This window comes from Hoplias malabaricus, chromosome X2 (assembly GCF_029633855.1).
Source record: "Hoplias malabaricus isolate fHopMal1 chromosome X2, fHopMal1.hap1, whole genome shotgun sequence".
NCBI lineage: Eukaryota > Metazoa > Chordata > Actinopteri > Characiformes > Erythrinidae > Hoplias > Hoplias malabaricus.
In genome coordinates this window covers 51,484,336-51,505,653 of record NC_089819.1, presented here as the reverse complement: position 1 = coordinate 51,505,653, position 21,318 = coordinate 51,484,336, and the positions used below count along the sequence as shown (strand labels likewise).

Genomic DNA, 21,318 nt, shown 5'->3' with positions numbered 1-21,318 from the left:
ACTCTGTAGTGGGCGGAGCTAAGCATGCACTCAGAGTGACTCAGTTTGTATGAATCAAATATTTGTGCTGCGGGGAGCAAGAAAGATCTTCTTTTTCTTTCTTTCTTTCTTTTTTTTTTTTTTTATTGGGCCTTAGCATCCAGTACTGCAGCTTAAAGCTATAAAGAGGCTTCTTTTATAGATATATAAATAAACATATTAGTTACTTTGCTGCAAGCGGTTTTCCTCCTAGTTCTGTTGCTTTTGGGATTTGAAGAAAAAGAAAAATCAAGCCTGTCCTACAGTAGCTAAGGTCATGAATGTTTCATAATGTTGTCCATCACTCATCAACAGCCTGAAACTCATGGATTATTAAAGTTCAGACCTTGGAGCAGAATCTTTTTAAATTATTAACTATGCAGGATTTTTTTTTTTTTGTTTTTATTTTTTTCCCCCCTCCAACTTTCAAACACAATTCTCTGAAAAATGTTGGACATCTTAGTGTTGATTTTAAAGTTTTCCATAAATATGTATTAAAGGTGACACTCACTATTTTAATCAATAAATATTTGCTATAAAATTCTGCTTTTTTTCTGTTTTCTCACCATTGGCGTTTGCTTGTTCAAAACCAGTCTAATGCGTTTATGAAGCCCTGGTGTCTTTAAATGGTTAAATAAAGATGGAGTCTTAGTCCAATATGCTAGTCGCTCTATCTCTCTCTTTTTGGCGTCTTTTTCCAGCAAAAATCATGAATTGGTATAAGGGTATTACTCAATTCCTGCTCTATAACTGCATAATAAGGTTTATTTTTCTGTAGTTATTAAGATGTAACTGGCTCCAAATTCAGGAGGCGACTTTCTGCATGGAACAGAACAAAGTGCTGCAAAACTAAACAACTCGAGTTACAAATGAGTTTCTGTGGTAATTCAATCAGTGAATAAAAACCTACAGATACGTTGAACTTCAGCCATGTACATTCAACAGTTGTTTTACTGTTCTACCTTAAAAATGTAGAGCTTCTAAACATAAACTAATACCCACAATCATGGATGTTGCCTTTAATGATGATGGTGAAGAATGAGGTTTAAAATCTCTCATAAATAATCAAATCAAGTGAGATCTGGATTTGGATATGAAATATTGATGCAAAATGAGCATTTTTATACATGTCATAGGGAGGTGTTCATTGTTTCACTCTTTCAGCCTGTATCGTTGTCTGGAAGCTTCTACAGTTCATTACTCAGATTAGTCCCTAAGATGTTTAATGTTTTTATGTACAATTAATGTTTCTTTTCCACTGTCTTGTAGCCAGCATGAATGAAGCGGAAGTTGATGGTACAGGAGACGGTAAGTTTAATCAAGATCTGCAAGTAGAGGGCATTTTAAAATGGTTCTTTTGTTACTCTTTCTGTGTATTTAAACAGGGTTTAGGTTCTGCAAGGGCCAATGCTCACCCTGTATGTTTCTGTAGAGTGATAAATGTTAGTGTTGGTGTCCCCTGCTGGCAAGAATGGTCAGACACAGTGGAATGCCATTTTAATCCATAATTAAGCTATATTTCCTCTATGGTGATCTTTAGCAAAACAGAGAGCATGCAATAGTGACATTTATTGATAACTGTGCAAAAATGTTATCTATTTACAACTCAATATTTTAAGTTTTAGGATTTACATTTTTACTGAAAGCAAGTTACGAGTACCCACTTTTTTATGTCTATTTTATGTGCTTATGAAGGTCTCTCCATTCTGTAAGATATAATGTTGTTCTGGTGCAGTCGGAATGAAAGTGATGCTTTATATGTTCTTCCCTGCTTTTGCAGTTTTCTCGTTCCCCACCATCCCCAACGAGGAGAGCCTGATTGGTGTGAGTAAGCCATTGCCTAAGCAGCTGTGGGAAGCCAAAAAGGTGAGCCAGTGAATTAGGGAGTTACAGAATTGTTTTGATAAAATAGTGAATCTGTGCTCTTGCTTAATCATTTATTGCCAGATTGGCTTCTGGAGTAGGAAGCAGCAAATTAGTTTCTTTATTTTATTGACTTCTCAGTTGTACTGATTAATTAATATTAGATTATGCTTGAACTATATATATAAAGGGGTTCATAGTAGATGTTGTGATGTCCTTGTAGTACGCAGTAGTTTCCGGACGCCAGATGTGAGTGCGCGCATGCAAGCGTTACCACATGTTGTCAGATTGTCCGATTTTTTTTTTTTTTAAGTGTGTGGGTGAAATGTGCTGACCTAATGTTGTGTGTCCTGCTTTTTTGTGGCAGGTGCAGTCCTTGTCATCACGGCCGAAATCCTGTGAAGTGCCTGGAATCAAGTATGTCTGAAGCACTTTCTCATACCTGGCTCAGTGGGTTTTTTTGTGCTTTTCAGATGTTGCACATTTGAATCCAGGTCTTTCAAGTTGTTTAATCAGCCATGAAAGTAATGGTGTTTAATGAGTTATTTTTTCATTCATTATCTGACTTCTGAAAGACATGATTCAAAGTTATGTAGAGGTGGGTAAGTAATAGACTGACGATAAATTTGGGTGTTGTCCATATAGCAATGGAAGTCCTGATTAAACTGACAGAAGGGCAAGAATGTAAATTGTTAGTAGCAAGGGCCCCAGCACTGAGCCTGGAGGGACACCTTGTGTAACAATAGATGTGACGGAGCTATATCAGGCAAGACTAAAATCCTGTTTGTGGTCTGATAGATAGAATTTGAACCAGTCAAGAGCAGTGCCAACAATGCAAAGAAACTGTTATTGTGAATCAAATTGATGCAGTATTATCTTACACATTCTCTCCCTTGTTAATTTGGTTTAACTGTGTTCTTTCCATTTTTGTCTTTTTTTCCAGTATATTCCCTTCTCCAGAGCAGAATGCTGGTCTCTCTCATTACCAGGGCACATTAAATACAGGTGGCTCCCTGCCAGACCTCAGTAACCTGCACTTCCCCTCTCCTCTACCCACTCCTCTGGATCCTGAGGAGGGTGGATATCCAAACCTGAGCGGCGGCAGCAGCACAGGAAACCTTCCTGCGGCAATGATGCACCTGGGCATTGGAAACTCTCAGGGTGAGCGAGTTCACACCAACACTGCTGCTTTTCTAATCAATGAATATAAAGGTGAAGCTATAAGGGTGAAAATGTAGTATCATTTTAACTAACGTTTATGTGAGTAATTTTGTAACTCACATGACGATTTACGCTGCATAGATTTGATACTGCTTTGTGACATCCTTTTTTATTTTATGCATTTCCTTTGATATGAAAATTGTACATTGCCTACACTTTATTGAGATGGCAAATTTTAAATATATTTTTTTGCTGCGTTTATTTATTTATTTATTTATTTATTTATTTGTTTGTTTGTTTGTTTGTGCCAGTAACACCTTCTATTCTTGTGACTGATACTTAAAGCTTTACTTACCTGTTTCTTGAGCTGCACTCAGTAGTCATGTGACCCAAGTGGCTCTGCGAACACTCCGCCCTTTGTTTTAGGGACGCCCTAGACACAGTCTGGTGAATTAATGCAGTTTTTTTTTTCTGCAGACCCATGTCCGTGCATAAGATCAGCCGGACTCCCACCCTCCGCCCCTCCTGATTTCTGATATCTGATTGCTCTCATTCATTTACAGTCTCTTGAGCTTTGGACCTTCCATTCAGACCCATGTCTGGGAACTGCATGCACTGGCTCCCTGCTCCTGCTCGTGTCGGATAAATTGGATGCAGGTTGGCTGAAGCCCAGAGTCACAGCAAACTTTAACCCTCTGAATTGGCTGCCCATAAACAGCTCTTTTCTCCCTGTACTCCGTAGTCCAGCTGCTCACAAACAATCCCACAGTGTCTGAGCTAGGGAGAGGATATCAGACCCAGACCACAGACAACCAGCATGATTCTTATGAACCGCTTGCGTGAGACAACACTTGGTCATGATCAGGGGTTTCTTTTTTTTTTCTCCCCCTTGAGAGTTTAGGAAAATGGGGCCAATGCAGACAACCCCAATTTTTTTTTTTTTTTTTTTAGAAAGGCAGACTTTGGCACTACCATTGACAATGAAAGATACAACATGGCATAATAAGAAAAGAAAAAATTAATTACAATTAGAATAATTATATTATAAATCTGTTTTTCTTTTCCAGTTCAGGTCAATATTGTTAGTTTTATTTGATCACTGAACTTATATCTGACTTTGCTGTCTCTTTCCTTTAGGCCTCTCCTCCTCCCTAAGCAACCCCTCCCTCCAGGCATCACTCACCAACTCCCAGCTGCACTCGTCTCTCAGCAATCCCTCCATTCACTCGTCTCTGCGGCTTTCTTCGCTCTCCAATCCTCCTCCCGGAGGCATGGCCACCTCGCCCAGAAGACGGCCCGCTCCCATAAGCCCTCTGACCCTCTCTCCTGGGTCTGAGCAGCGACGCAGCCTGGGGAAGCAGCTCTCACCTACCATTTCACCATCTCTTTCTCCCATTACACAGGTACTCGTACTGGTCTTCTACTCGTACAGAAATGAAAACTCTTGAAGAAACCCATGCTGAAATTCAGGGCTCATTCTGTCTGGAACTGACAATACTGCAAAGACAAAATATGATTTTTGATTAATTTTGGTTGCTGAAATTTTGATGCATCTCTGTCGTGTAAAGTGACTTAAGAATTTAACTCTCATAGAACACTGCTGCTCATTACAATTTAATGACTTAATATTACTTTTCATAATTGCATTGGCTTTTATAGCATGAAGTGTGAGGTGATGAGAAGATTCCCAGACTTCCTGGAGAGCTTCATGTAAACTGTTAAGCTGAAGTTTGGCACCTGCTCTTAGAGAAAGACCAGGGACACACTGTTCTGAAACATCCTGTATGCAGCCTTGCGAACGCACTGAATTTTTATTATATATTTTTTTTGCTTTCCCGCTCTCTCCAGGGGGTTGCCTTGGACACCAGCAACCTGCCAATGGAGCCTCCTCCACCCTACCCACTCTATCAGCAATCCCAACAGTCTTTGCAACAGCAGCAACCCCAGTCTCATCCATCCATGCAGCAAAGTTCTCAGCATGCAGTGGGACAACAGCGCCAACCTCAGGGAGGGCAACAGCAGCCGCCTGTATCTCCTTTACAGAATGTTCACTTGGACTTCAACTCTGGTGTTGTGAGTAATTATTACAACATTTTGGTTGGCACTGGATGGTTGTAGGACCAATAATGTTATTTAGTCAAGAATTAGTGTAGGCTTAGTCTTTCAAGCCAAACTTTTCCCTGAAATCAGAAAATCTATTGCATTTAATAGCTCACCCTGGCCAGGAACCACCCACTTTGACGGGAAAGGGCTTTTTGGCAAATTTCGGACAAGTTGTGCCAAGCTTTGTTTACTGTGAATATCAAATACTTTGTCCATGGGCAGGCGAAACATATACTCCTGAAATTAAGGGTATAAAACTGTCATTAGTAAAGACACAGTAGATTACTGTGAAAAACTGTAGACAAAATATACATCTACATATACAAAAGAATGCATTGCATGTCTTTTATGTACAGTAAGATTTAAAGGCTAAGCACCACTTAAAGGACCTCCATGAATATTTCACATTATTGTAGTTACTGACAGATATAAGTATGAATTAAAATGAAAACAGCAGCTTAATTTTCTTTAAAACTGACAATTTTATTAAATTGACGGAAAAACCCGAGCTCGCTACGGAAATTCTTGAACGCAACCGTGACGTCACTGGTGGACAACAGCCGAACAACGCTGCGGTAAAACACCGTTATGACTGACTGTTATGACAGTATCTAGCTAAATAACCAACATTATTCATGACAATAGCCTAGCAATAAGCTAAACTCAAATTTAGAGGTACCGTTATTCTTGTAAATGTGATCGAAGTCGAACTCGAATTCATCCGACACTATAAACCTCCGTAATGCAGCTACGTAGCCGAGTATAATCTGAGACACCGAGTTTAGCGAGTCAAGCTAACGTTAACTAACCCCAACTAAAACAGGCGAAGTGAGTGTCCTTACCCTGTTTACCTCCATGTTACAGAGGCTCTTGAACACCTTTCGTTGGTGTCCTTACATGCCCATATTGTTGGAAAAGCGCCAGTGAAATGAGCTACAGATAACGGAGTGAGCGGATGGTCCTTACCAAAGTGCCCGTTTAAAGTGGACAAATTTAGTCCATTTTCTGGATATTTTGGGATCTTTGGGCCATTTGTGCACAGATGTCCCACTGTACATTGAATGATTGCAGCCAAAAACAACACACCTTTTCGTCATTTTGCATTAAATTAAGTGCAACTTCTAGAGTTGTTGTCCACAGGCAAGACACCTATTAGAGTTTCCGAACTCTAGGGTCCCCCTCCCAACGGTCTAAGAAATAACGTGTTTATTGATATTCAGAAAACATAAGTTAGGGACTCAAATTCCACTGTATTCATTTGTTTGACACTTTCATAGACCTGCTGCTTAGCGTTTAAGTTATGATTTTTTTTTTTTTGTCCCCTCACAGCCAAACAACACGGGGGTGTACTACAACGATTTGTTCATGGAGCAGCAGTTTTCTGGTCGCCAGTCCAAGTGTCAGTCTTATCAGGTAAGGGCAAAAAAATACTACATCAAGCAAGCACGAAGACAGTACAGTTCTCTCACTTGCAAAGCTTTGAAACCTGTATGATCAACGCCCACACCTTCAGGCTGGATGTTTTTATTTTTAACTGTTAACAATACATGGTGTGTGTGTGTGTGTCTCACATTTACACCACAGTAAAGCCATAGTGTAAATGAATGAATCACAGTGCTCTTGCTTACTGAAATAAATAAATTTAGTTTTCACAGTTTAGTTGCTATGTCAACGGTGCCCAGCATGAGCGATAAACATGAGTAGATCCTGACTGAACTGTAAAAGACAAGCTGCTTAAAGTTAATGCGTAATTGGTTTCTTTTTCAAGAGTAAAACAACCAAGCATTATTGCCATGTATTAATGGCTGAACATGTGCTTGATTTATTTATTTACTTGTGTTTTCTTACTCCTTTTCATAGCCATACCCTCAATGACGATTCACACACCATATCCTTAAGCAGAACCACCAAAATTGTTGATGATACAAAGGTTTTAAGCAACTTAAATCTACATTATTGTGTATTTTATTTGATTGATTGATTTATTTTGCATATATATATTTTTTTCTTTGCAACAGGACCAGTATAATATGTTGGAGCATGCCATGAGCTCCATGGCTGGAGGATTTGACCCATCTTCTAACCTTTACTGTTCCCAAGCATCACTTATGGGTTTGGGTGGTAGCCATGGCAACCTGCAAGACTCTATGCCAATGAAGCCCAACATGATGTACTCTAACTCTGGAGGTGTGCCCAACATCATCCTCACAGGTAATACATGTGACGTTGTTTTTTGGCTGCCATTTTAATCCATTAACCAAAACCAAGTCTTCAGACACTCATAATAATGGATATACTAAAAAAATGACTATTTATGAAGTGAAATGAGTGACAAATTGAAGTGAAAATGGTCCATAAATGTTGATTTTACTTTCCCACTCTTGCAGATGACTCGAACCCCAGCCTGTCCAAGGACATCAGCAGTGTATTATCAGCAGTTCCTGAATGTTTTGATTCAGAGGGAGTTTTCCCATTGGAGGATGAGCTCCGAATTGAGCCTCTAAGCTTGGATGGACTGAGCATGCTCAGTGATCCAGACATGGTTTTGCCAGACCCCTCAGTGGAGGACAGCTTCCGTAGCGACAGACTCTGAGGAGCGAAATTTGTGATCAGATATACGTACACCTCGTCAAGTCTTTATCACAACTCTTTTTCTCTCTTTCTCCAAGACATTCATATTCCCATGTGGAGCAGCTGTCCTACTGCGGCATGAACACACGAACCTCAGCAGCCGTACCAAACCCTGCTTTATATACACATTGATTTATAAACACAGATATTTGGCTTTTTCGTCATTTTTAGACTCTCTTAGACACATACACACTACATCTAACGTTCGATGACTTGCGGACCCATTAGTGCTGCGTGAACACAAGTGGCATCTCAGGGGTCATTCTCACTCTGTTCTCCATCTGCCACTTGAGAGAGTGATGATTATGATATTCACACTGAGCACACTCAAAGGAGGGGGAGGGGGGGGGGTGCGAGTTCAATCAGAAAGCTTCATGCAATCGTTGGCCACACCCAGAGTAAGACTGGGCCTAGACTTACAAAAAAAATGATAAGAAAATAGGAATACTCACTGATGGTACATGTTAGACCATGCTTAATCTGTGCCAAGTCTCATGTTTAACATTTGTCGGAGTCCCAGCTGGGATTTGCTGAACGCCCCCAGGACTTGATCCTAAATATTCCTTGTAGCAAAAATCACCTATCAGGAGTGACACCAGCACCACTGTGTTGCTTTCTTTTTTTTTTTTGTTTCCCACCCTCACAATCTTTACATCAAAACAACTTTAATGCACTCTCCGCAATGTGGCAGTTAGACCCAGAAACCAACAGCACTTATAATCTCAACTTACTTGCCCTGGTCTCGTCCTCATTTGCTGTAACCCTAAAGAATGTACCTCTGTTATAGACATGTTTATGGTATTCTTACAATAGAGCAGTGCTTTTAGGCATCACATTCCTGGAAAACAGAAAAAAATATTGGTGCATTGTATGCCAAATAGCTGCAGCCGCTGGGGCCCTCACAGCAGGGTGTGATTATGTAGAGAGAGAATACACAACAGTATGGTGTGTTATGGAACAGAAGGAGCCTGCAGCCTGCTTGCTACCAGCTCATATTGATGCACCACAAGCTGCAGTCTCTTGCACCAGCAAGATTGATCAGGTCTTGTTGCCCGCCCACTGCTCCAGTCTGCCTTCCTCAATTCCCTTTCAATCTTTATTGGCTCTCACCAATAGGGAGTCCTTTTTCCAGTCTCTATCCTCTCTTGGCATGCTTTTGACTTCCGTCTGTTCTCTTCCTCCCATTTTATCGTAGTCATTTCTATTTTTTTCCCTCTCATGTGTTTCTTTCCCAGTCTGTAGTGTTCATTAAACTTGAGCTGATGATTAAGTATAGATGGCTGCACAGTGGAGTAATAGTAAGAGTCACTGTCACATAGCTACAAGGTCCTAGGGTTGTGGGCTCAAACCACGCCTCAGGGGACTGTCTGTGTGGAGTTTAGTGTATTTTCTCTGTGTCTGCGTGGGTTTTCTCCAGGTGATCTGTTTTCCTCTTACAGTTAAAAATACATGCTTCTAGGTGGATTGGCTACTCAAAAGTGTCCATAGGTGTGAGTGAGTGTGTGATGGACTGGCTCCTCGTCAATGGGTGTGTTCCCGCTTGGTGACCCTGAACTGAATAAATTGCTTGCAGAAAATTAGTAAATTAATGAGATAATGAACAATTACTATTGTGTATATAATTACAGTCTTTGGTTTGTTTTATACAGCTATTAAAGTACAAGAATAAATTGACTAGCAGTGGTCACACTACACGTATCTGCCTTCCCTCCCCTCCTGCCAGTCTTATACTTCTCTCATCACCGTTCTACCTGCCTCGTCATTGTTCCTCATCTCCCCTCTCCTTCCCTCTACTTCCTTCTCCTCTGTGCTCTCTCCTTTTTCACTTTTTCATTATCAGTTCCGGCACCAACAGCCTCACATCCATCTGTCACTGTTAGAGCAGGCTACAGGGGCCGATGGTTGGGCTAATAATCTGACTGCAGAGACGGATAACCAGCTTGAGTTGCATTGCTGGATAAAAGCATTCGCAGGTTGGAGGTCCTGAAGTCAGACGTTTAACATCAAATGATGTGTCAGTGAGCGAAATCCCTCAAACACGAAGACATGAGGGCATCAGTAATATCTGTAACATCTGTACAGCAGGTTATTCCTATTCATTTTCTTCTATTGTAATTATTTTTTTTATTATAATTGAAATATTGAGATCTCACACACACACACATATATGTGTGTGCGCCTCAATTTCAGTCTAACTAGAATGTATTTTTAAACAGACAAAAAGGGAGAACTGTTTACATAAAGTTTAAGAATTAAAATGTTTGAGTAGAAGTTGAAATTTCTATGATTTTGGTATAATTAAGAAAGAATATATTTGTATGGGTTTTTTTTTCCTTTCTCTTTTTAGTCCAATCAGTGAATTGAAGCCCTCTTCGTGCTATGGCTATGCAGAAATCAGCATCAGAGTTATTCAAAATGCTGGAACAACGTAGTCCATGAGAGAGGAACTGTTTTACTTGTACATTTACATATAAATATATATCAATTCTATATATTATCTCCTAATATACATTTTATACTGATGTGTTGTTTATGTTTTTATTTGTCGATCTGTTTAGCTCTGAATTTTATATATGGGTGTGTCTTTTTGTGGTGGTTGTTTAGATACTTGACCTGGTCAGATTGATTAGTAGTGGACATGGTATACATTAAACATTGCTTTTCTTGCTGGTTTCGATGTTTGCACTGATCATTGGAACAAAATTTACATTTTATTTTACATTTGTGTGATTCTGTTTTTCTTGCTCTTGGGCTCATAATTTTGCACAGTTTACACAAAGCCTTCAGAACGGATGCACTATCTTTTTTTTGTTATTATTATTATTTTTGTTATGTAAAGACCCAAGTGACCAAAAATTTTCTGATGAAATAATAATGCATTAATGTCACTCAGGAATGCATCAGTCACCATTGAATACAGCGTATTGTAAGTTAAAAATTACTCAGTAAACTCTGTGTTTTCGTCTATTGAAAATTAATTCCCATCCTGATTTCCTTTTGTTCTATTGTAGTGCGCTCAGAAAGTCAGAACCTGCCTTTCATTGATTTCATTTTCTCTTAAAATCTCAGTAAAATTTTATTTTCTATTTCCAGGAGATACTTGTGAGGGGAATATCTGTATAAATAGATGGATATAGATCATTCTCAGTTTATAAAATGATTAAATGATGTAAAGCACAACCACAACTGTCCTCAGTGTGTAAACAGAAACTACAGCATCCATGTTTGAGAGAGAGAGAGAAGAACATCAAAGTCTACTGTTGCTCAAGGTCTGAACACATCCACAGGTGTTTGTGAGCATCCTTCCACTGAGAGGCCAACTTTATACCATGGGGCTGACAGAAGTTTGAGCTTTGAACTAGCCTTTGCTGGGGAAAGGAGATGGACATGTTTGTAAACCCAACAATAGTTTATAAGAACCGTGAACACGGGTCCCTCAGAAAAGAATGGAAGCTGTAATAAAAGGCAGAGGTGGCCATTTAAAACGGACACTTAGCTGACGTGGTTATTTTAACGACTTGTATTCGACGGCCTTTTGAAATGAACTAAATGATGGGTGGTCTCTGACTGTTTAACAGTACTGCAGTACTAGTAAACTATGATAGAGCTGAGGTTTGAATGAGTATTTTAAGTCTCTGTAGTTCTTGTACGGCTATAGCAATGCTGTGTGTATACCATGACCATGTTCTTAATCGACACACTGTGGTCCATGCACTCGAGTGGAGGGGGGAATTAAGAGTTTATTTAAAGGGTCACTGTGAGTGGGGGGAAATAAAGATTGGGTCAGCTCTCTGTGATTGAAGATGTGGTGTTTTTGTTTTTTTGTTTTGTTTTTTAAATAAGGGTTTGTCATTGTGTTAACAGCATTTACTCAGACTCTTGTATATGGATGTTTTTTTTTAATTTTTGTTTTAAAAGCTCTAGAGGGTGAAGATGCAGCTGGGAGGTCAGGGGGTTGTGGATGATGTCTGCTGCATCCTGTTAGTGTAGCATACTTCTCTGTGTATAGCTTCTGGCTTTCTTTCTCCTCCCCTTGTTCCCTCTTTTTCTGTGTTAAGTTTCTGTATACATTAGCATGGATGCTACAGTTCAGGAGAGCATGCAGTCAACATGTTTTGTATAAGAGCAGTTCTTTCTTCTGAATGATGTGTGATGGAGCTGCAGCTGTACTGGGCTACATCCGGCCTGTTCCCTATGCTCTCGTTTTTGAGGACATCTACGTCTTCTACTGCCTTATTCTCTCTCTCTCTTTCTCTCTCTGGGCTTGACCTCTTGCTGTCCCTCTGATTGTACTGTGATTTTTTTTTTATGTCCCCTCCATATTCCAAGCTTCGTATTGTGTAATTTTTATGTTATTCTGGTCTATATTACAGATAATAGTGGTAGTAGTGCATATTTTTGTTGTAGAAACTATTGTGGATTTTGTGGCTTTTTTTTGTCACTTTTCAAAACAAAACAAAAAATGTACAGTTCTATTATTTAAAGAATGTTTCTCATTCACGAGTGTTACTACTTTTTATTTTGTAATATGCCATTTAAAATTTTCTTTTTCAGATATTAAAATATTACTACACAACAAGGCTTTCAGTTTGTGACATATAGTGCTTATCTTTTGATTTTAATATAAATAATAAAACTCTTTACCGTCTGTCGGAGACAGGTTTCTTGTTTTCCTTCCTCTTTATGAATTAAAGGTTAAAGTTGACATATTTCTACATATTCGACATAATATGCGTGATAAGCTCTCGCGAGAACTTACATTTACGTTTCGGCATAGCTGCTCGAGATGAGGGTGGGTACATGAGCTTTGCCTGACGTAAACAAGGACTACTGACGTGCAGACTGACCAATTAAATGTTTACAGAGAAGGTTATCGACCAATAACGGTAGCTCTACAGTCAGACCGTGCAATCAGAAGATTTTATGTTACTTCACCACGCCCCCTTCTCACTCAAGCGAACCAATCGGAGTAGGGGAGGGCGGGACTAGTTTGAACGAACCGCTTCTCGAAAATTCTGTGAGCTCTTGAAAAACAAAATGCCGGACGTTTGTGAAATTCCGCACGGACATTTTTTTAAGTCTGAAAAAGAGGACATGTCCGGGTAAAAAAGGACGTCTGGTCACCCTAATATAACCATAGAACATAGAAAAGAAAAAAAAGTCACTGGTCGTTTTGACCGTTAAACAAATGGCCTGGAATTACACATTAATTTGAGTTTATGACTCAAAGTCCTATCTCACCCACTGTAAAGAAGTCTGTGTCTCCAAGTTTCTCTGTAAAAACCATCGACTATAAGATCTCCCTAAATGACTTGGCTCTCAGTGACTGAAATGTGGAAATCTTTGTGGAGTCCTCCTCTAATAATCTCAGGAGTCGGCCATTTTCCCCCGACTTCTACGTTGGTGTTATTCTTTGTTTTGCCAGCAGATGGAGACAATGAGATGCTCTTGACTGAAGGAGGGGTGAAAGTGGCCAATGAAGAGTGCACTGCTTAGAAACACAGTAATCCAGCCTCTTCTTAATGACCACATCTTTACATGATGTTTCAACAGAAAAATGCAGTAGAGAGGCATCTGCCAAATATCCGCTTGCATTTCCTTTCTTAATAACAATATTCTTATGGGGAGATAAATTCTTTTCCCTCAGTAATGTGGCACTCTATCCATTCCTGGTGCTGAAATACATGTTGCTTGCATTACATGGTTTGTGTTCTGTGAAATTCCCAGAATGATTCAATCAACAGGGAGGACCAGCTCTTTTATGGTCAGAGTCGTTTGATTAAATGAGTTCCGTCCTGTCCTTTGATGTTTGCGCTCTGATGGCTGCACTGTCCTCTGCTTTTGTCTAGTTTTGTGAACACAAATGCATTGCGTTTATGAAGTTTTTTTCCTCTCCAGAGCGAACAATCTGTTGGCTTCAAAGACGGAGGAGTGCGTGCCTTTCTGGAAATGTGGAGAAATGCCTTGGCAAGGCTGTTATTACCTGTGTGATACAGAACATCTGATAATGGATTTAAAAACACAGGTAACTCAGTAATAACATGGTGCACAGAGAGGGGATGGACAGCATACAGAGACTCTGTTTACACTCACCAACTCTGGTATTCTCATAAACCATTAGGACGATCATATGGCAAAGCCTTCCTCTGCTGTACGTCCGAGTCTAGCTTTATAATTCATTCGTTCATTCATTATCTGTATCCGCTTATCCATTTCAGGGTCGCGGTGGGTCCAGAGCCTACCTGGAATCATTGGGCGCAAGGCAGGAACACACCCTGGAGGGGGCGCCAGTCCTTCACAGGGCAACACAGACACACACACATTCACTCAGCTTTATAAGCAAGTTATCAAAGCATACAGGCCCAAAAAAAGACTGAAGACACCTAAGAGGCGTATGTCCCTCGTCCTCCATGTCTCATTTCTGCTGTAACAACAAAACCTGTATAAAGTTTAATTTGTTGCTGTTATGTTGGAGGAAAGCTGAATTTCTGACCTTTTTTTTTCTTTTTAAATACGTCATATGCTGGTCAGATGATGATGATTATCTTCTGTAGTGAGGCAGCAAAAGACTGTTCCACTCTAGGTCCCTTCAAGAATAAAATAAACTCTCCTGAACTCTGTGGAGAAGCTGCACTTCTTAAAACAAGTCCTTCTTTGGGAGCGGTAGTCTCAGTAAGAGCTGGTAAAACTGGAGAATAAAAGATGTTTGACAGCTCAGGCCTTGTGTCACGCTCAGGTCTGTAAATCTCCAGCCTTTCAGTAATCCTCTGGATTTCAGAAAAAAGGCAAGTACAGATCCCTAATGATCAGAACAGATTTATTGGGAGATACACAGAGACACTGAGGTTGAACACCTGAGGAGAGTGCAGCAGTGTGGCCCAACTCTGCTACTTAATATCAGTCATCTTCAAAGATCCATTCCAACCCAAACTAGATGGAAGAAATGTGGTCAGAGTTTATACATCACCTCAGTGTCTCAGCGTGTATGCAAAGCTATTAACTCGCTTAAAGTGTCCATAAAAACACCCTGTGTTTTACTGTAATAGCTCCAGAGGAGCCCGCGTACAGCTCTTACACAACTTGGGCCATGAGAATATTGTGTACATTTGATTGAAGTAGAGAGATGTGTTGAACTGGAACACATCTCCCTCTGTTCTGGGTTCTTTAACTCACTTATGAGGTGGATCAGATGTGTTTTATTAAAGCTAGAACTAAACTGGGCGGCACGGTGGTGCAGCAGGTAGTGTCGCAGTCACACAGCTCCAGGGGCCTGGAGGTTGTGGGTTTGATTCCCGCTCCGGGTGACTGTCTGTGAGGAGTTGGTGTGTTCTCCCTCTGTCTGCGTGGGTTTACACCGGGGGCTCCGGTTTCCTCCCACAGTCCAAAAACACACGTTGGTAGGTGGATTGGCGACTCAAAAGTGTCCGTAGGTGTGAGTTTGTGAGCGAATGTGTGTGTCTGTGTTGCCCTGTGAAGGACTGGCGCCCCCTCCAGGGTGTATTCCCGCCTTGCGCCCAATGATTCCAGGTAGGCTCTGGACCCACCGCGACCCTGAACTGGATAAGGGTTACAGATAATGGATGGATGGATAGAACTAAACTGTGCAGGACAAGTAACAGTTTATAAGAACATCTGCCCAATGCCAGAAATAAATACGATTATGCCCAGGTCAGCCATAACATTACTGTTTACTGCCTGTACTCCCAGCTCTACTGACCATACGTGAGCACTTGCAATTACATGGTTCTGCAATTACAGACTGTAGTCCACTTGTTGCACAGCATGAGAACCAAAGAGCAGGTATTATTTGGGCAGTGGATCATTTTCAATGTTGCAGTGATAGTGTATTATGCAAGTGGATCAGACACAGCAGTGCTGTTGGAGTTTTTAAGGGGTAGTGTCCTACCTCGTCGATCCACCTTGTAGATGTAAAGTTAGAGTCCTTCATCGGTGGACACAGGACGCTGTTGGCTGGAAAGTTTTGGTTGGTGGACAACTCTCAGTCCAGCAGTGACAATGATCCACTGGAAAATGCCTGCTGTAACGTGGTCCTAATCAGAGCAGAATGAAAATGGACAATGGTCAGTGAATGTAGAAACAAGGTGGTCCTAATGTAATGGCTGATCTGTGTTTGTCCTGGAGCAGTGTGCTAAGTAGGGCTGTGCAGTTGTTTATTTCCTGTCACTTACTGAAGGATGAGGCGACTCGAGCGGCTAAATCACATCATTCAAGTAATTACCTGGCTCCGTTAAGTCTTTTCAAATGCAGGACTGCACCCAGCCACCTTCTGCCCTGAGGAAAATGACCTGTAACCCCAGACCCTAACTCACCTTTGGTTTGTGTGGAGCAGGGGTTTAAATGTGGTCTAAATTGCAGATTTTACAATGTACATTTTCTTCCGAAGACTCTGGGAATCTGATGAAATCTCTGTGTGTAAAGGGCAAGGCTGAAAAACACGACTTTGTGTCTTTATGCCCGAGTCCCTTGCATTAGACTTGTATTAAAAAGCAGTGTGATGCTGTAATAGATATCATTGCATAGGTTTCGCCAGTTTGTTGACCATCTGTCGTCAGTGAATTGTATCTGTTGTTCCTGCATCCACAAAAGTTCACAACATCCAGGAACAGTGCTGACTTTTCCGGACTTGAGTTAATCAGAAAAGGATGGATGGCACAGTGATGCACTGTGTGGTCCGATATGTCAGAGTGTGTGTAGGAGCCTTGATTGTCATGGTCCCAGGTCCAAAGATGAAAGCCACATCCATGTTATCTTCAACCTGGAATCATTGGGCACAAGGTGGGAATACACCCTGGAGGGGGCGCCAGTCTTTCACAGGGCAACACAGACACACACATTCACTCACACCTATGGACACTTTTGAGTCATCAATCCACAGAGCACCCGGAGGAAACCCACACAGACACAGGGAGAACACACCACACTCCTCACAGACAGTCACCCGGAGGAAACCCACCCAGACACAGGGAGAACACACCACACTTCTCACAGACAGTCACCCGGAGCAGGAAATGAACCTACAACCTCCAGGGACCTGTACTGAATGTATTGAGGGGAATGTATTGAAACTAGATACAGATATTTTCACTGTAAAAGAGAATGTATGAACTTGTCTTTGTAATTAATCATTAGATTCATGGAGCTGTGTGACTGCGACACTACCTGCTGCGCCACCGTGCCGCCCCCATGTTATCTTACCAATATAACATTATAAGGCAGTGTTTGTCTTGCCATGTTTATGGGTTAGTGCCATATAGTTATTATATAGTTACCATCCTACACTTTCTATTTAAAGTGTGTGTTTCTTATGTTTTAGTCTTGCTGTCAGATTATTTATTTATTTCTCCAGACAAGTTATTCATAGCCAGTACTGAAAATAGATACGCTGTGCTCTCTCTCCTGGCCTCAGCCATGCAGCGGAAAGGTTTTTGTCGGTTTCTTGACCCCAGACAGAGTTTGATTGTAGCCATTTATTCCAGTTTCTGTTCCAGACAACAGCCAGATTTCAAAACCTGCTGAAGGCCGTTGAAACTTGGACTGTTCTGATTAATGTCTTTTCCTCCTCTGAAGTCTGTGAGGAGAGTAAACAATTTCTGATTTACATCCAGTTCCCTGACGTGCTGCAGCTTTTGTCACTTGTTTGCTGCCTGGTCTCATAAACATCAGAGGTCAGGGGCAGTGCTGTGCAGAAACAGAGTATGTATGTGTTGTGTATGTGCCTGTGTCCTAATGTCTAACAGAAGTGCTGCTTTAGGACTTGCAGTTAAGACCACAGAACTGCCTGAACAGAATCTGGACAACGCCACAGTTCAGCTGTTTTGAGATGGTGAAAAAAAAGGGCGGGCGTACAACATGCCGTTGTATGCTTACCTGAACCTATGTGTGCTCTTAGGTCCTTTACACCTTTATTTGCTACACAAAACATGGGAATTTCTTTTTTAATTCATCCGAGAACTTACATTTACGTTCCGGCATAGCTGCTCGAGATGAGGGTAGGTACATGAGCTTTGCCTGATGTAAACAAGGACTACTGACGTGCAGACTGACCAATTAAATGTTTACAGAGAAGGTTATCGACCAATAACGGTAGCTCTACAGTCAGACCGTCCAATCAGAAGATTTTAGGCTAATTCACCACGCCCCCTTCTCACTCAAGCGAACCAATCGGAGTAGGAGAGGGCGGGACTAGTTTGTGAATGAAACGCTTCTCGAAAATTCTATGTGAACTCTAGAAAAACAATATCCCGGACGTTTGTGAAATTCCGCCCGGACATTTATTTACGTCTAAAAAAGAGGACATGTCCGGGTTAAAGAGGACGTCTGCTCACCCTATGTTTGTCAATTACATGTCAGTCACATTTGTCTGATGCTAATCATTTTTTAAGCTATGTATTTTACAATAAACTGAATACACTTTGTGCCCTATCCTTCTTCTCTTTATGGTTGTGATGAGAAAACAGTGGCTGATAATAATTCCACAGTAAGTCTGTACACTATACAACAACTAGAAACTCACTTAACCTGGAGGTACCGCAATGTTTTCAATCCTTGTTTTCAAGACTGGGACTTCATGGAGAGCATTTTCTGCTTTAAAGGCTGTGACCAAACCAAAATAGGGCTCTGCCAGCTGTGTATTAATTGCATTACCATCTTCCACTTCTGAAGCACAGAGCTCATGGAGTGGTTTGAAAAAATGCCAGGGGATTTTTGCAAAATTATCAGCATTTCATGGTGCAACTTGTTAGCATTTCAGCAGCTTCTCTAGGTTTTGAATTGTTTACCTCCCACTTCTTAAACTGAGTTATCAGCTGCAGCCTTCAGCTCATTACAGCGATCAAAACACTGGCCACCTGACCCAAACAACGTGATTAGTGAGGTACATCTCCTGCCAATTGTCACTGTCCTTACATACACATGCAAACACAGTCATACAGCGTGTAACAGTGATGGGGACATGCTCTGGGACTGAGTCACTGCAGCTGTGTTTATAGTGTATTATACTGTGTGTATTTGAGTTTGTTTTTGTACAATTTCAGTGGACAAAACTCCACTGACCTTGTAGGAAAACCAGAGGAATCACAGGGCTAACATACAACAGAAGGACCATCCAAATGTTCCTGAATGTATAACGTCATTTAAACAAAAGTTTTATGTTTCACTTTTTTAAAACTGAAGGGACAAACCTATTTCTTTTGGGTTTAGGTTTTAGGATTAGAATTTAGGGTTTGGTTTAGTTCTTAACCATTTTTAGGGTTATAATTATAATTAATACACCTTGGCATTGGTTTAATTAATACACCTTGGCATTTTTTTTAGGGAAACGCTCAGCAGTGGTCTCTCACAGGTCCTGTGGGCCCCTGAGGTACACAAACCCAGTCAGGGCCTATATACTCCTCATTCTGTGACATTATTTATTTATTAAGCCTTAAAGTAATGTCACTAAATCTCAGACCAAATAGTCTCTGTGCAATAAAGAGCAGCAGGAGGGGGTCAGGCTGTTTATTTGACATGTTCTACAAAGGTAAAGTTGAATTATAGTTGGTACAGAGCAGGAGAAGGTAGCTTTGTATCTACAGTGTATTTCTATCAGGACACTCTCCCCCTCCCCACCTTCTTTTTTTAACACAATCCAACACGTTTTTCCTTTTCCTGTCTTTTTGCTTCTGCTCCTCTGTTTCTTCCCTGATGTTTGTACATATTTGTGACTCTGACAAGGGGAAAAAGCTGTGCACATCTGTTGCGCAGTGGGTTTTCACACTGTGAGATTATTCCAGCTACTAAACAGCTGTCCTGTAGTTGACCTTCAGCTGATGATCTGCTGGGATTATGCAGGCAGTGGTTAGTATTTTACAAAAATCATGCAGAGTGTTGAATTCAATGATGAATAAAACTTTTAAAACTGGTAGTTTAGTTATTATATTATGTTTTCATACGGTTTTTTAAAGGAATATATAGAAAATAGCTGGAATTTCCCATTAAAAGCATCTGTAGCATTTGATTGATACGGGGTCATTTTAACACCCCTCTGTACTTGGTGGAAAACTAGGAAACCCATTGACCCAATATGTATTTGTAATAGAAACCTGTCTACAGGTGCTGAAACATCCTCCCATCGACTTCAGTGATAAAGCACACCTGTACAAATACACACACACACACACATCTCTAACAACTGTTACTGCAGAAACACGTATCACATCTGGCATAAAGAGACAGGGCCATCACATTAAACAACGGCAGTGGAGGAAAAATGGACTCTCCAGGGAATGGTTTGTGCACTGTGAAACACTGGGACATTTGTTCTGTGTGGATGGATCACTGATCTTTATGTAAGGGGTCACTATGACAAAGTGCAAAATTCATGTTCAGAGCTGGGTAGTTCCCATATGTATTTTTGCAGTATAGATTTTGTTATAATTAAATAATGAACTATACTAATCAGGGCGGCATGGTGGTCCAGCGGGTAGGTGTCGCAGTCACACAGCTCCAGGGGCCCGGAGGTTGTGGGTTCAATTCCCGCTCTGGGTGACTGTCTGTGAGGAGTGTTCTGAGTGTGGTGTGTTCTTCCTGTGTCTGCCTGGGTTTCCTCCGAGTGTGGTGTGTTCTCCCTGTGTCTGAGTGGGTTTCCTCCAGGTGACTGTCTGTGAGGAGTGTGGTGTGTTTTCCCTGTGTCAGCATGGGTTTCCTCCGGGTGACTGTCTGTGAGGAGTGCGGTGTGTTCTCCCTGTGTCTGTGTGGGTTTCCTCCGGGTGACTGTCTGTGAGGAGTGTGGTGTTTTCTCCCCGTGTCTGTGTGGGTTTCCTCCGGGTGACTGTCTATGAGGAGTGTGGTGTGTTCTCCCTGTGTCTGAGTGGGTTTCCTCCGGGTGACTGTCTGTGAGGTGTGTTCTGAGTGTGGTGTGTTCTTCCTGTGTCCGCGTGGGTTTCCTCCGAGTGTGGTGTGTTCTCCCTGTGTCTGCGTGGGTTTCCCTTGGGTGACTGTCTGTGAGGAGTGTGGTGTGTTCTCCCTGTGTCTGTGTGGGTTTCCTCCGGGTGAATGTCTGTGAGGAGTGTGGTGTGTTCTCCATGTGTCTGCGTGGGTTTCCTCCGGGTGACTGTCTATGAGGAGTGTGGTGTGTTCTCCCGGTGTCTGTGTAGGTTTCCTCCGGGTGACTGTCTTTGAGGAGTGTGGTGTGTTCTCCTCGTGTCCATGTGGGTTTCCTCCGTGTGACTGTCTGTGAGGAGTGTGGTGTGTTCTCCCTGTGTCTGAGTGGGTTTCCTCCAGGTGACTGTCTGTGGGGAGTGTGGTGTGTTTTCCCCGTGTCCGCATGGGTTTCCTCCGGTTGAATGTCTGTGAGGAGTGTGGTGTGTTCTCCCTGTGTCCGCGTGGGTTTCCTCCGGGTGACTGTCTGTGAGGAGTGTGGTGTGTTCTCTCTGTGTCTGAGTGGGTTTCCTCCGGGTGACTGTCTGTGAGGAGTGTGGTGTGTTCTCCCTGTGTCCGTGTGGGTTTACTCCGGGTGACTGTCTGTGAGGAGTGTGGTGTGTT

General features: G+C 41.6%; 1 protein-coding gene across 2 annotated transcripts in view; it reads left to right on the top strand.

The window, feature by feature from the left end:
* The window catches only part of LOC136676485 (CREB-regulated transcription coactivator 3-like), a 38,474-nt gene extending 26,150 nt beyond the window's left edge, over positions 1 to 12,324 (top strand). For both annotated transcript variants that reach the window (XM_066653553.1, XM_066653552.1), the window contains 9 exons: positions 1,288 to 1,326; positions 1,799 to 1,884; positions 2,249 to 2,298; positions 2,825 to 3,042; positions 4,180 to 4,445; positions 4,891 to 5,115; positions 6,475 to 6,558; positions 7,164 to 7,356; positions 7,533 to 12,324. In XM_066653553.1, the coding sequence (XP_066509650.1) occupies positions 1,288 to 1,326; positions 1,799 to 1,884; positions 2,249 to 2,298; positions 2,825 to 3,042; positions 4,180 to 4,445; positions 4,891 to 5,115; positions 6,475 to 6,558; positions 7,164 to 7,356; positions 7,533 to 7,738 (1,367 nt within the window). In that variant the 3' untranslated portion in view covers positions 7,739 to 12,324. The remainder of the gene's footprint in view (positions 1 to 1,287; positions 1,327 to 1,798; positions 1,885 to 2,248; positions 2,299 to 2,824; positions 3,043 to 4,179; positions 4,446 to 4,890; positions 5,116 to 6,474; positions 6,559 to 7,163; positions 7,357 to 7,532) is intronic.
* The last annotated feature ends 8,994 nt before the right edge of the window (positions 12,325 to 21,318 follow it).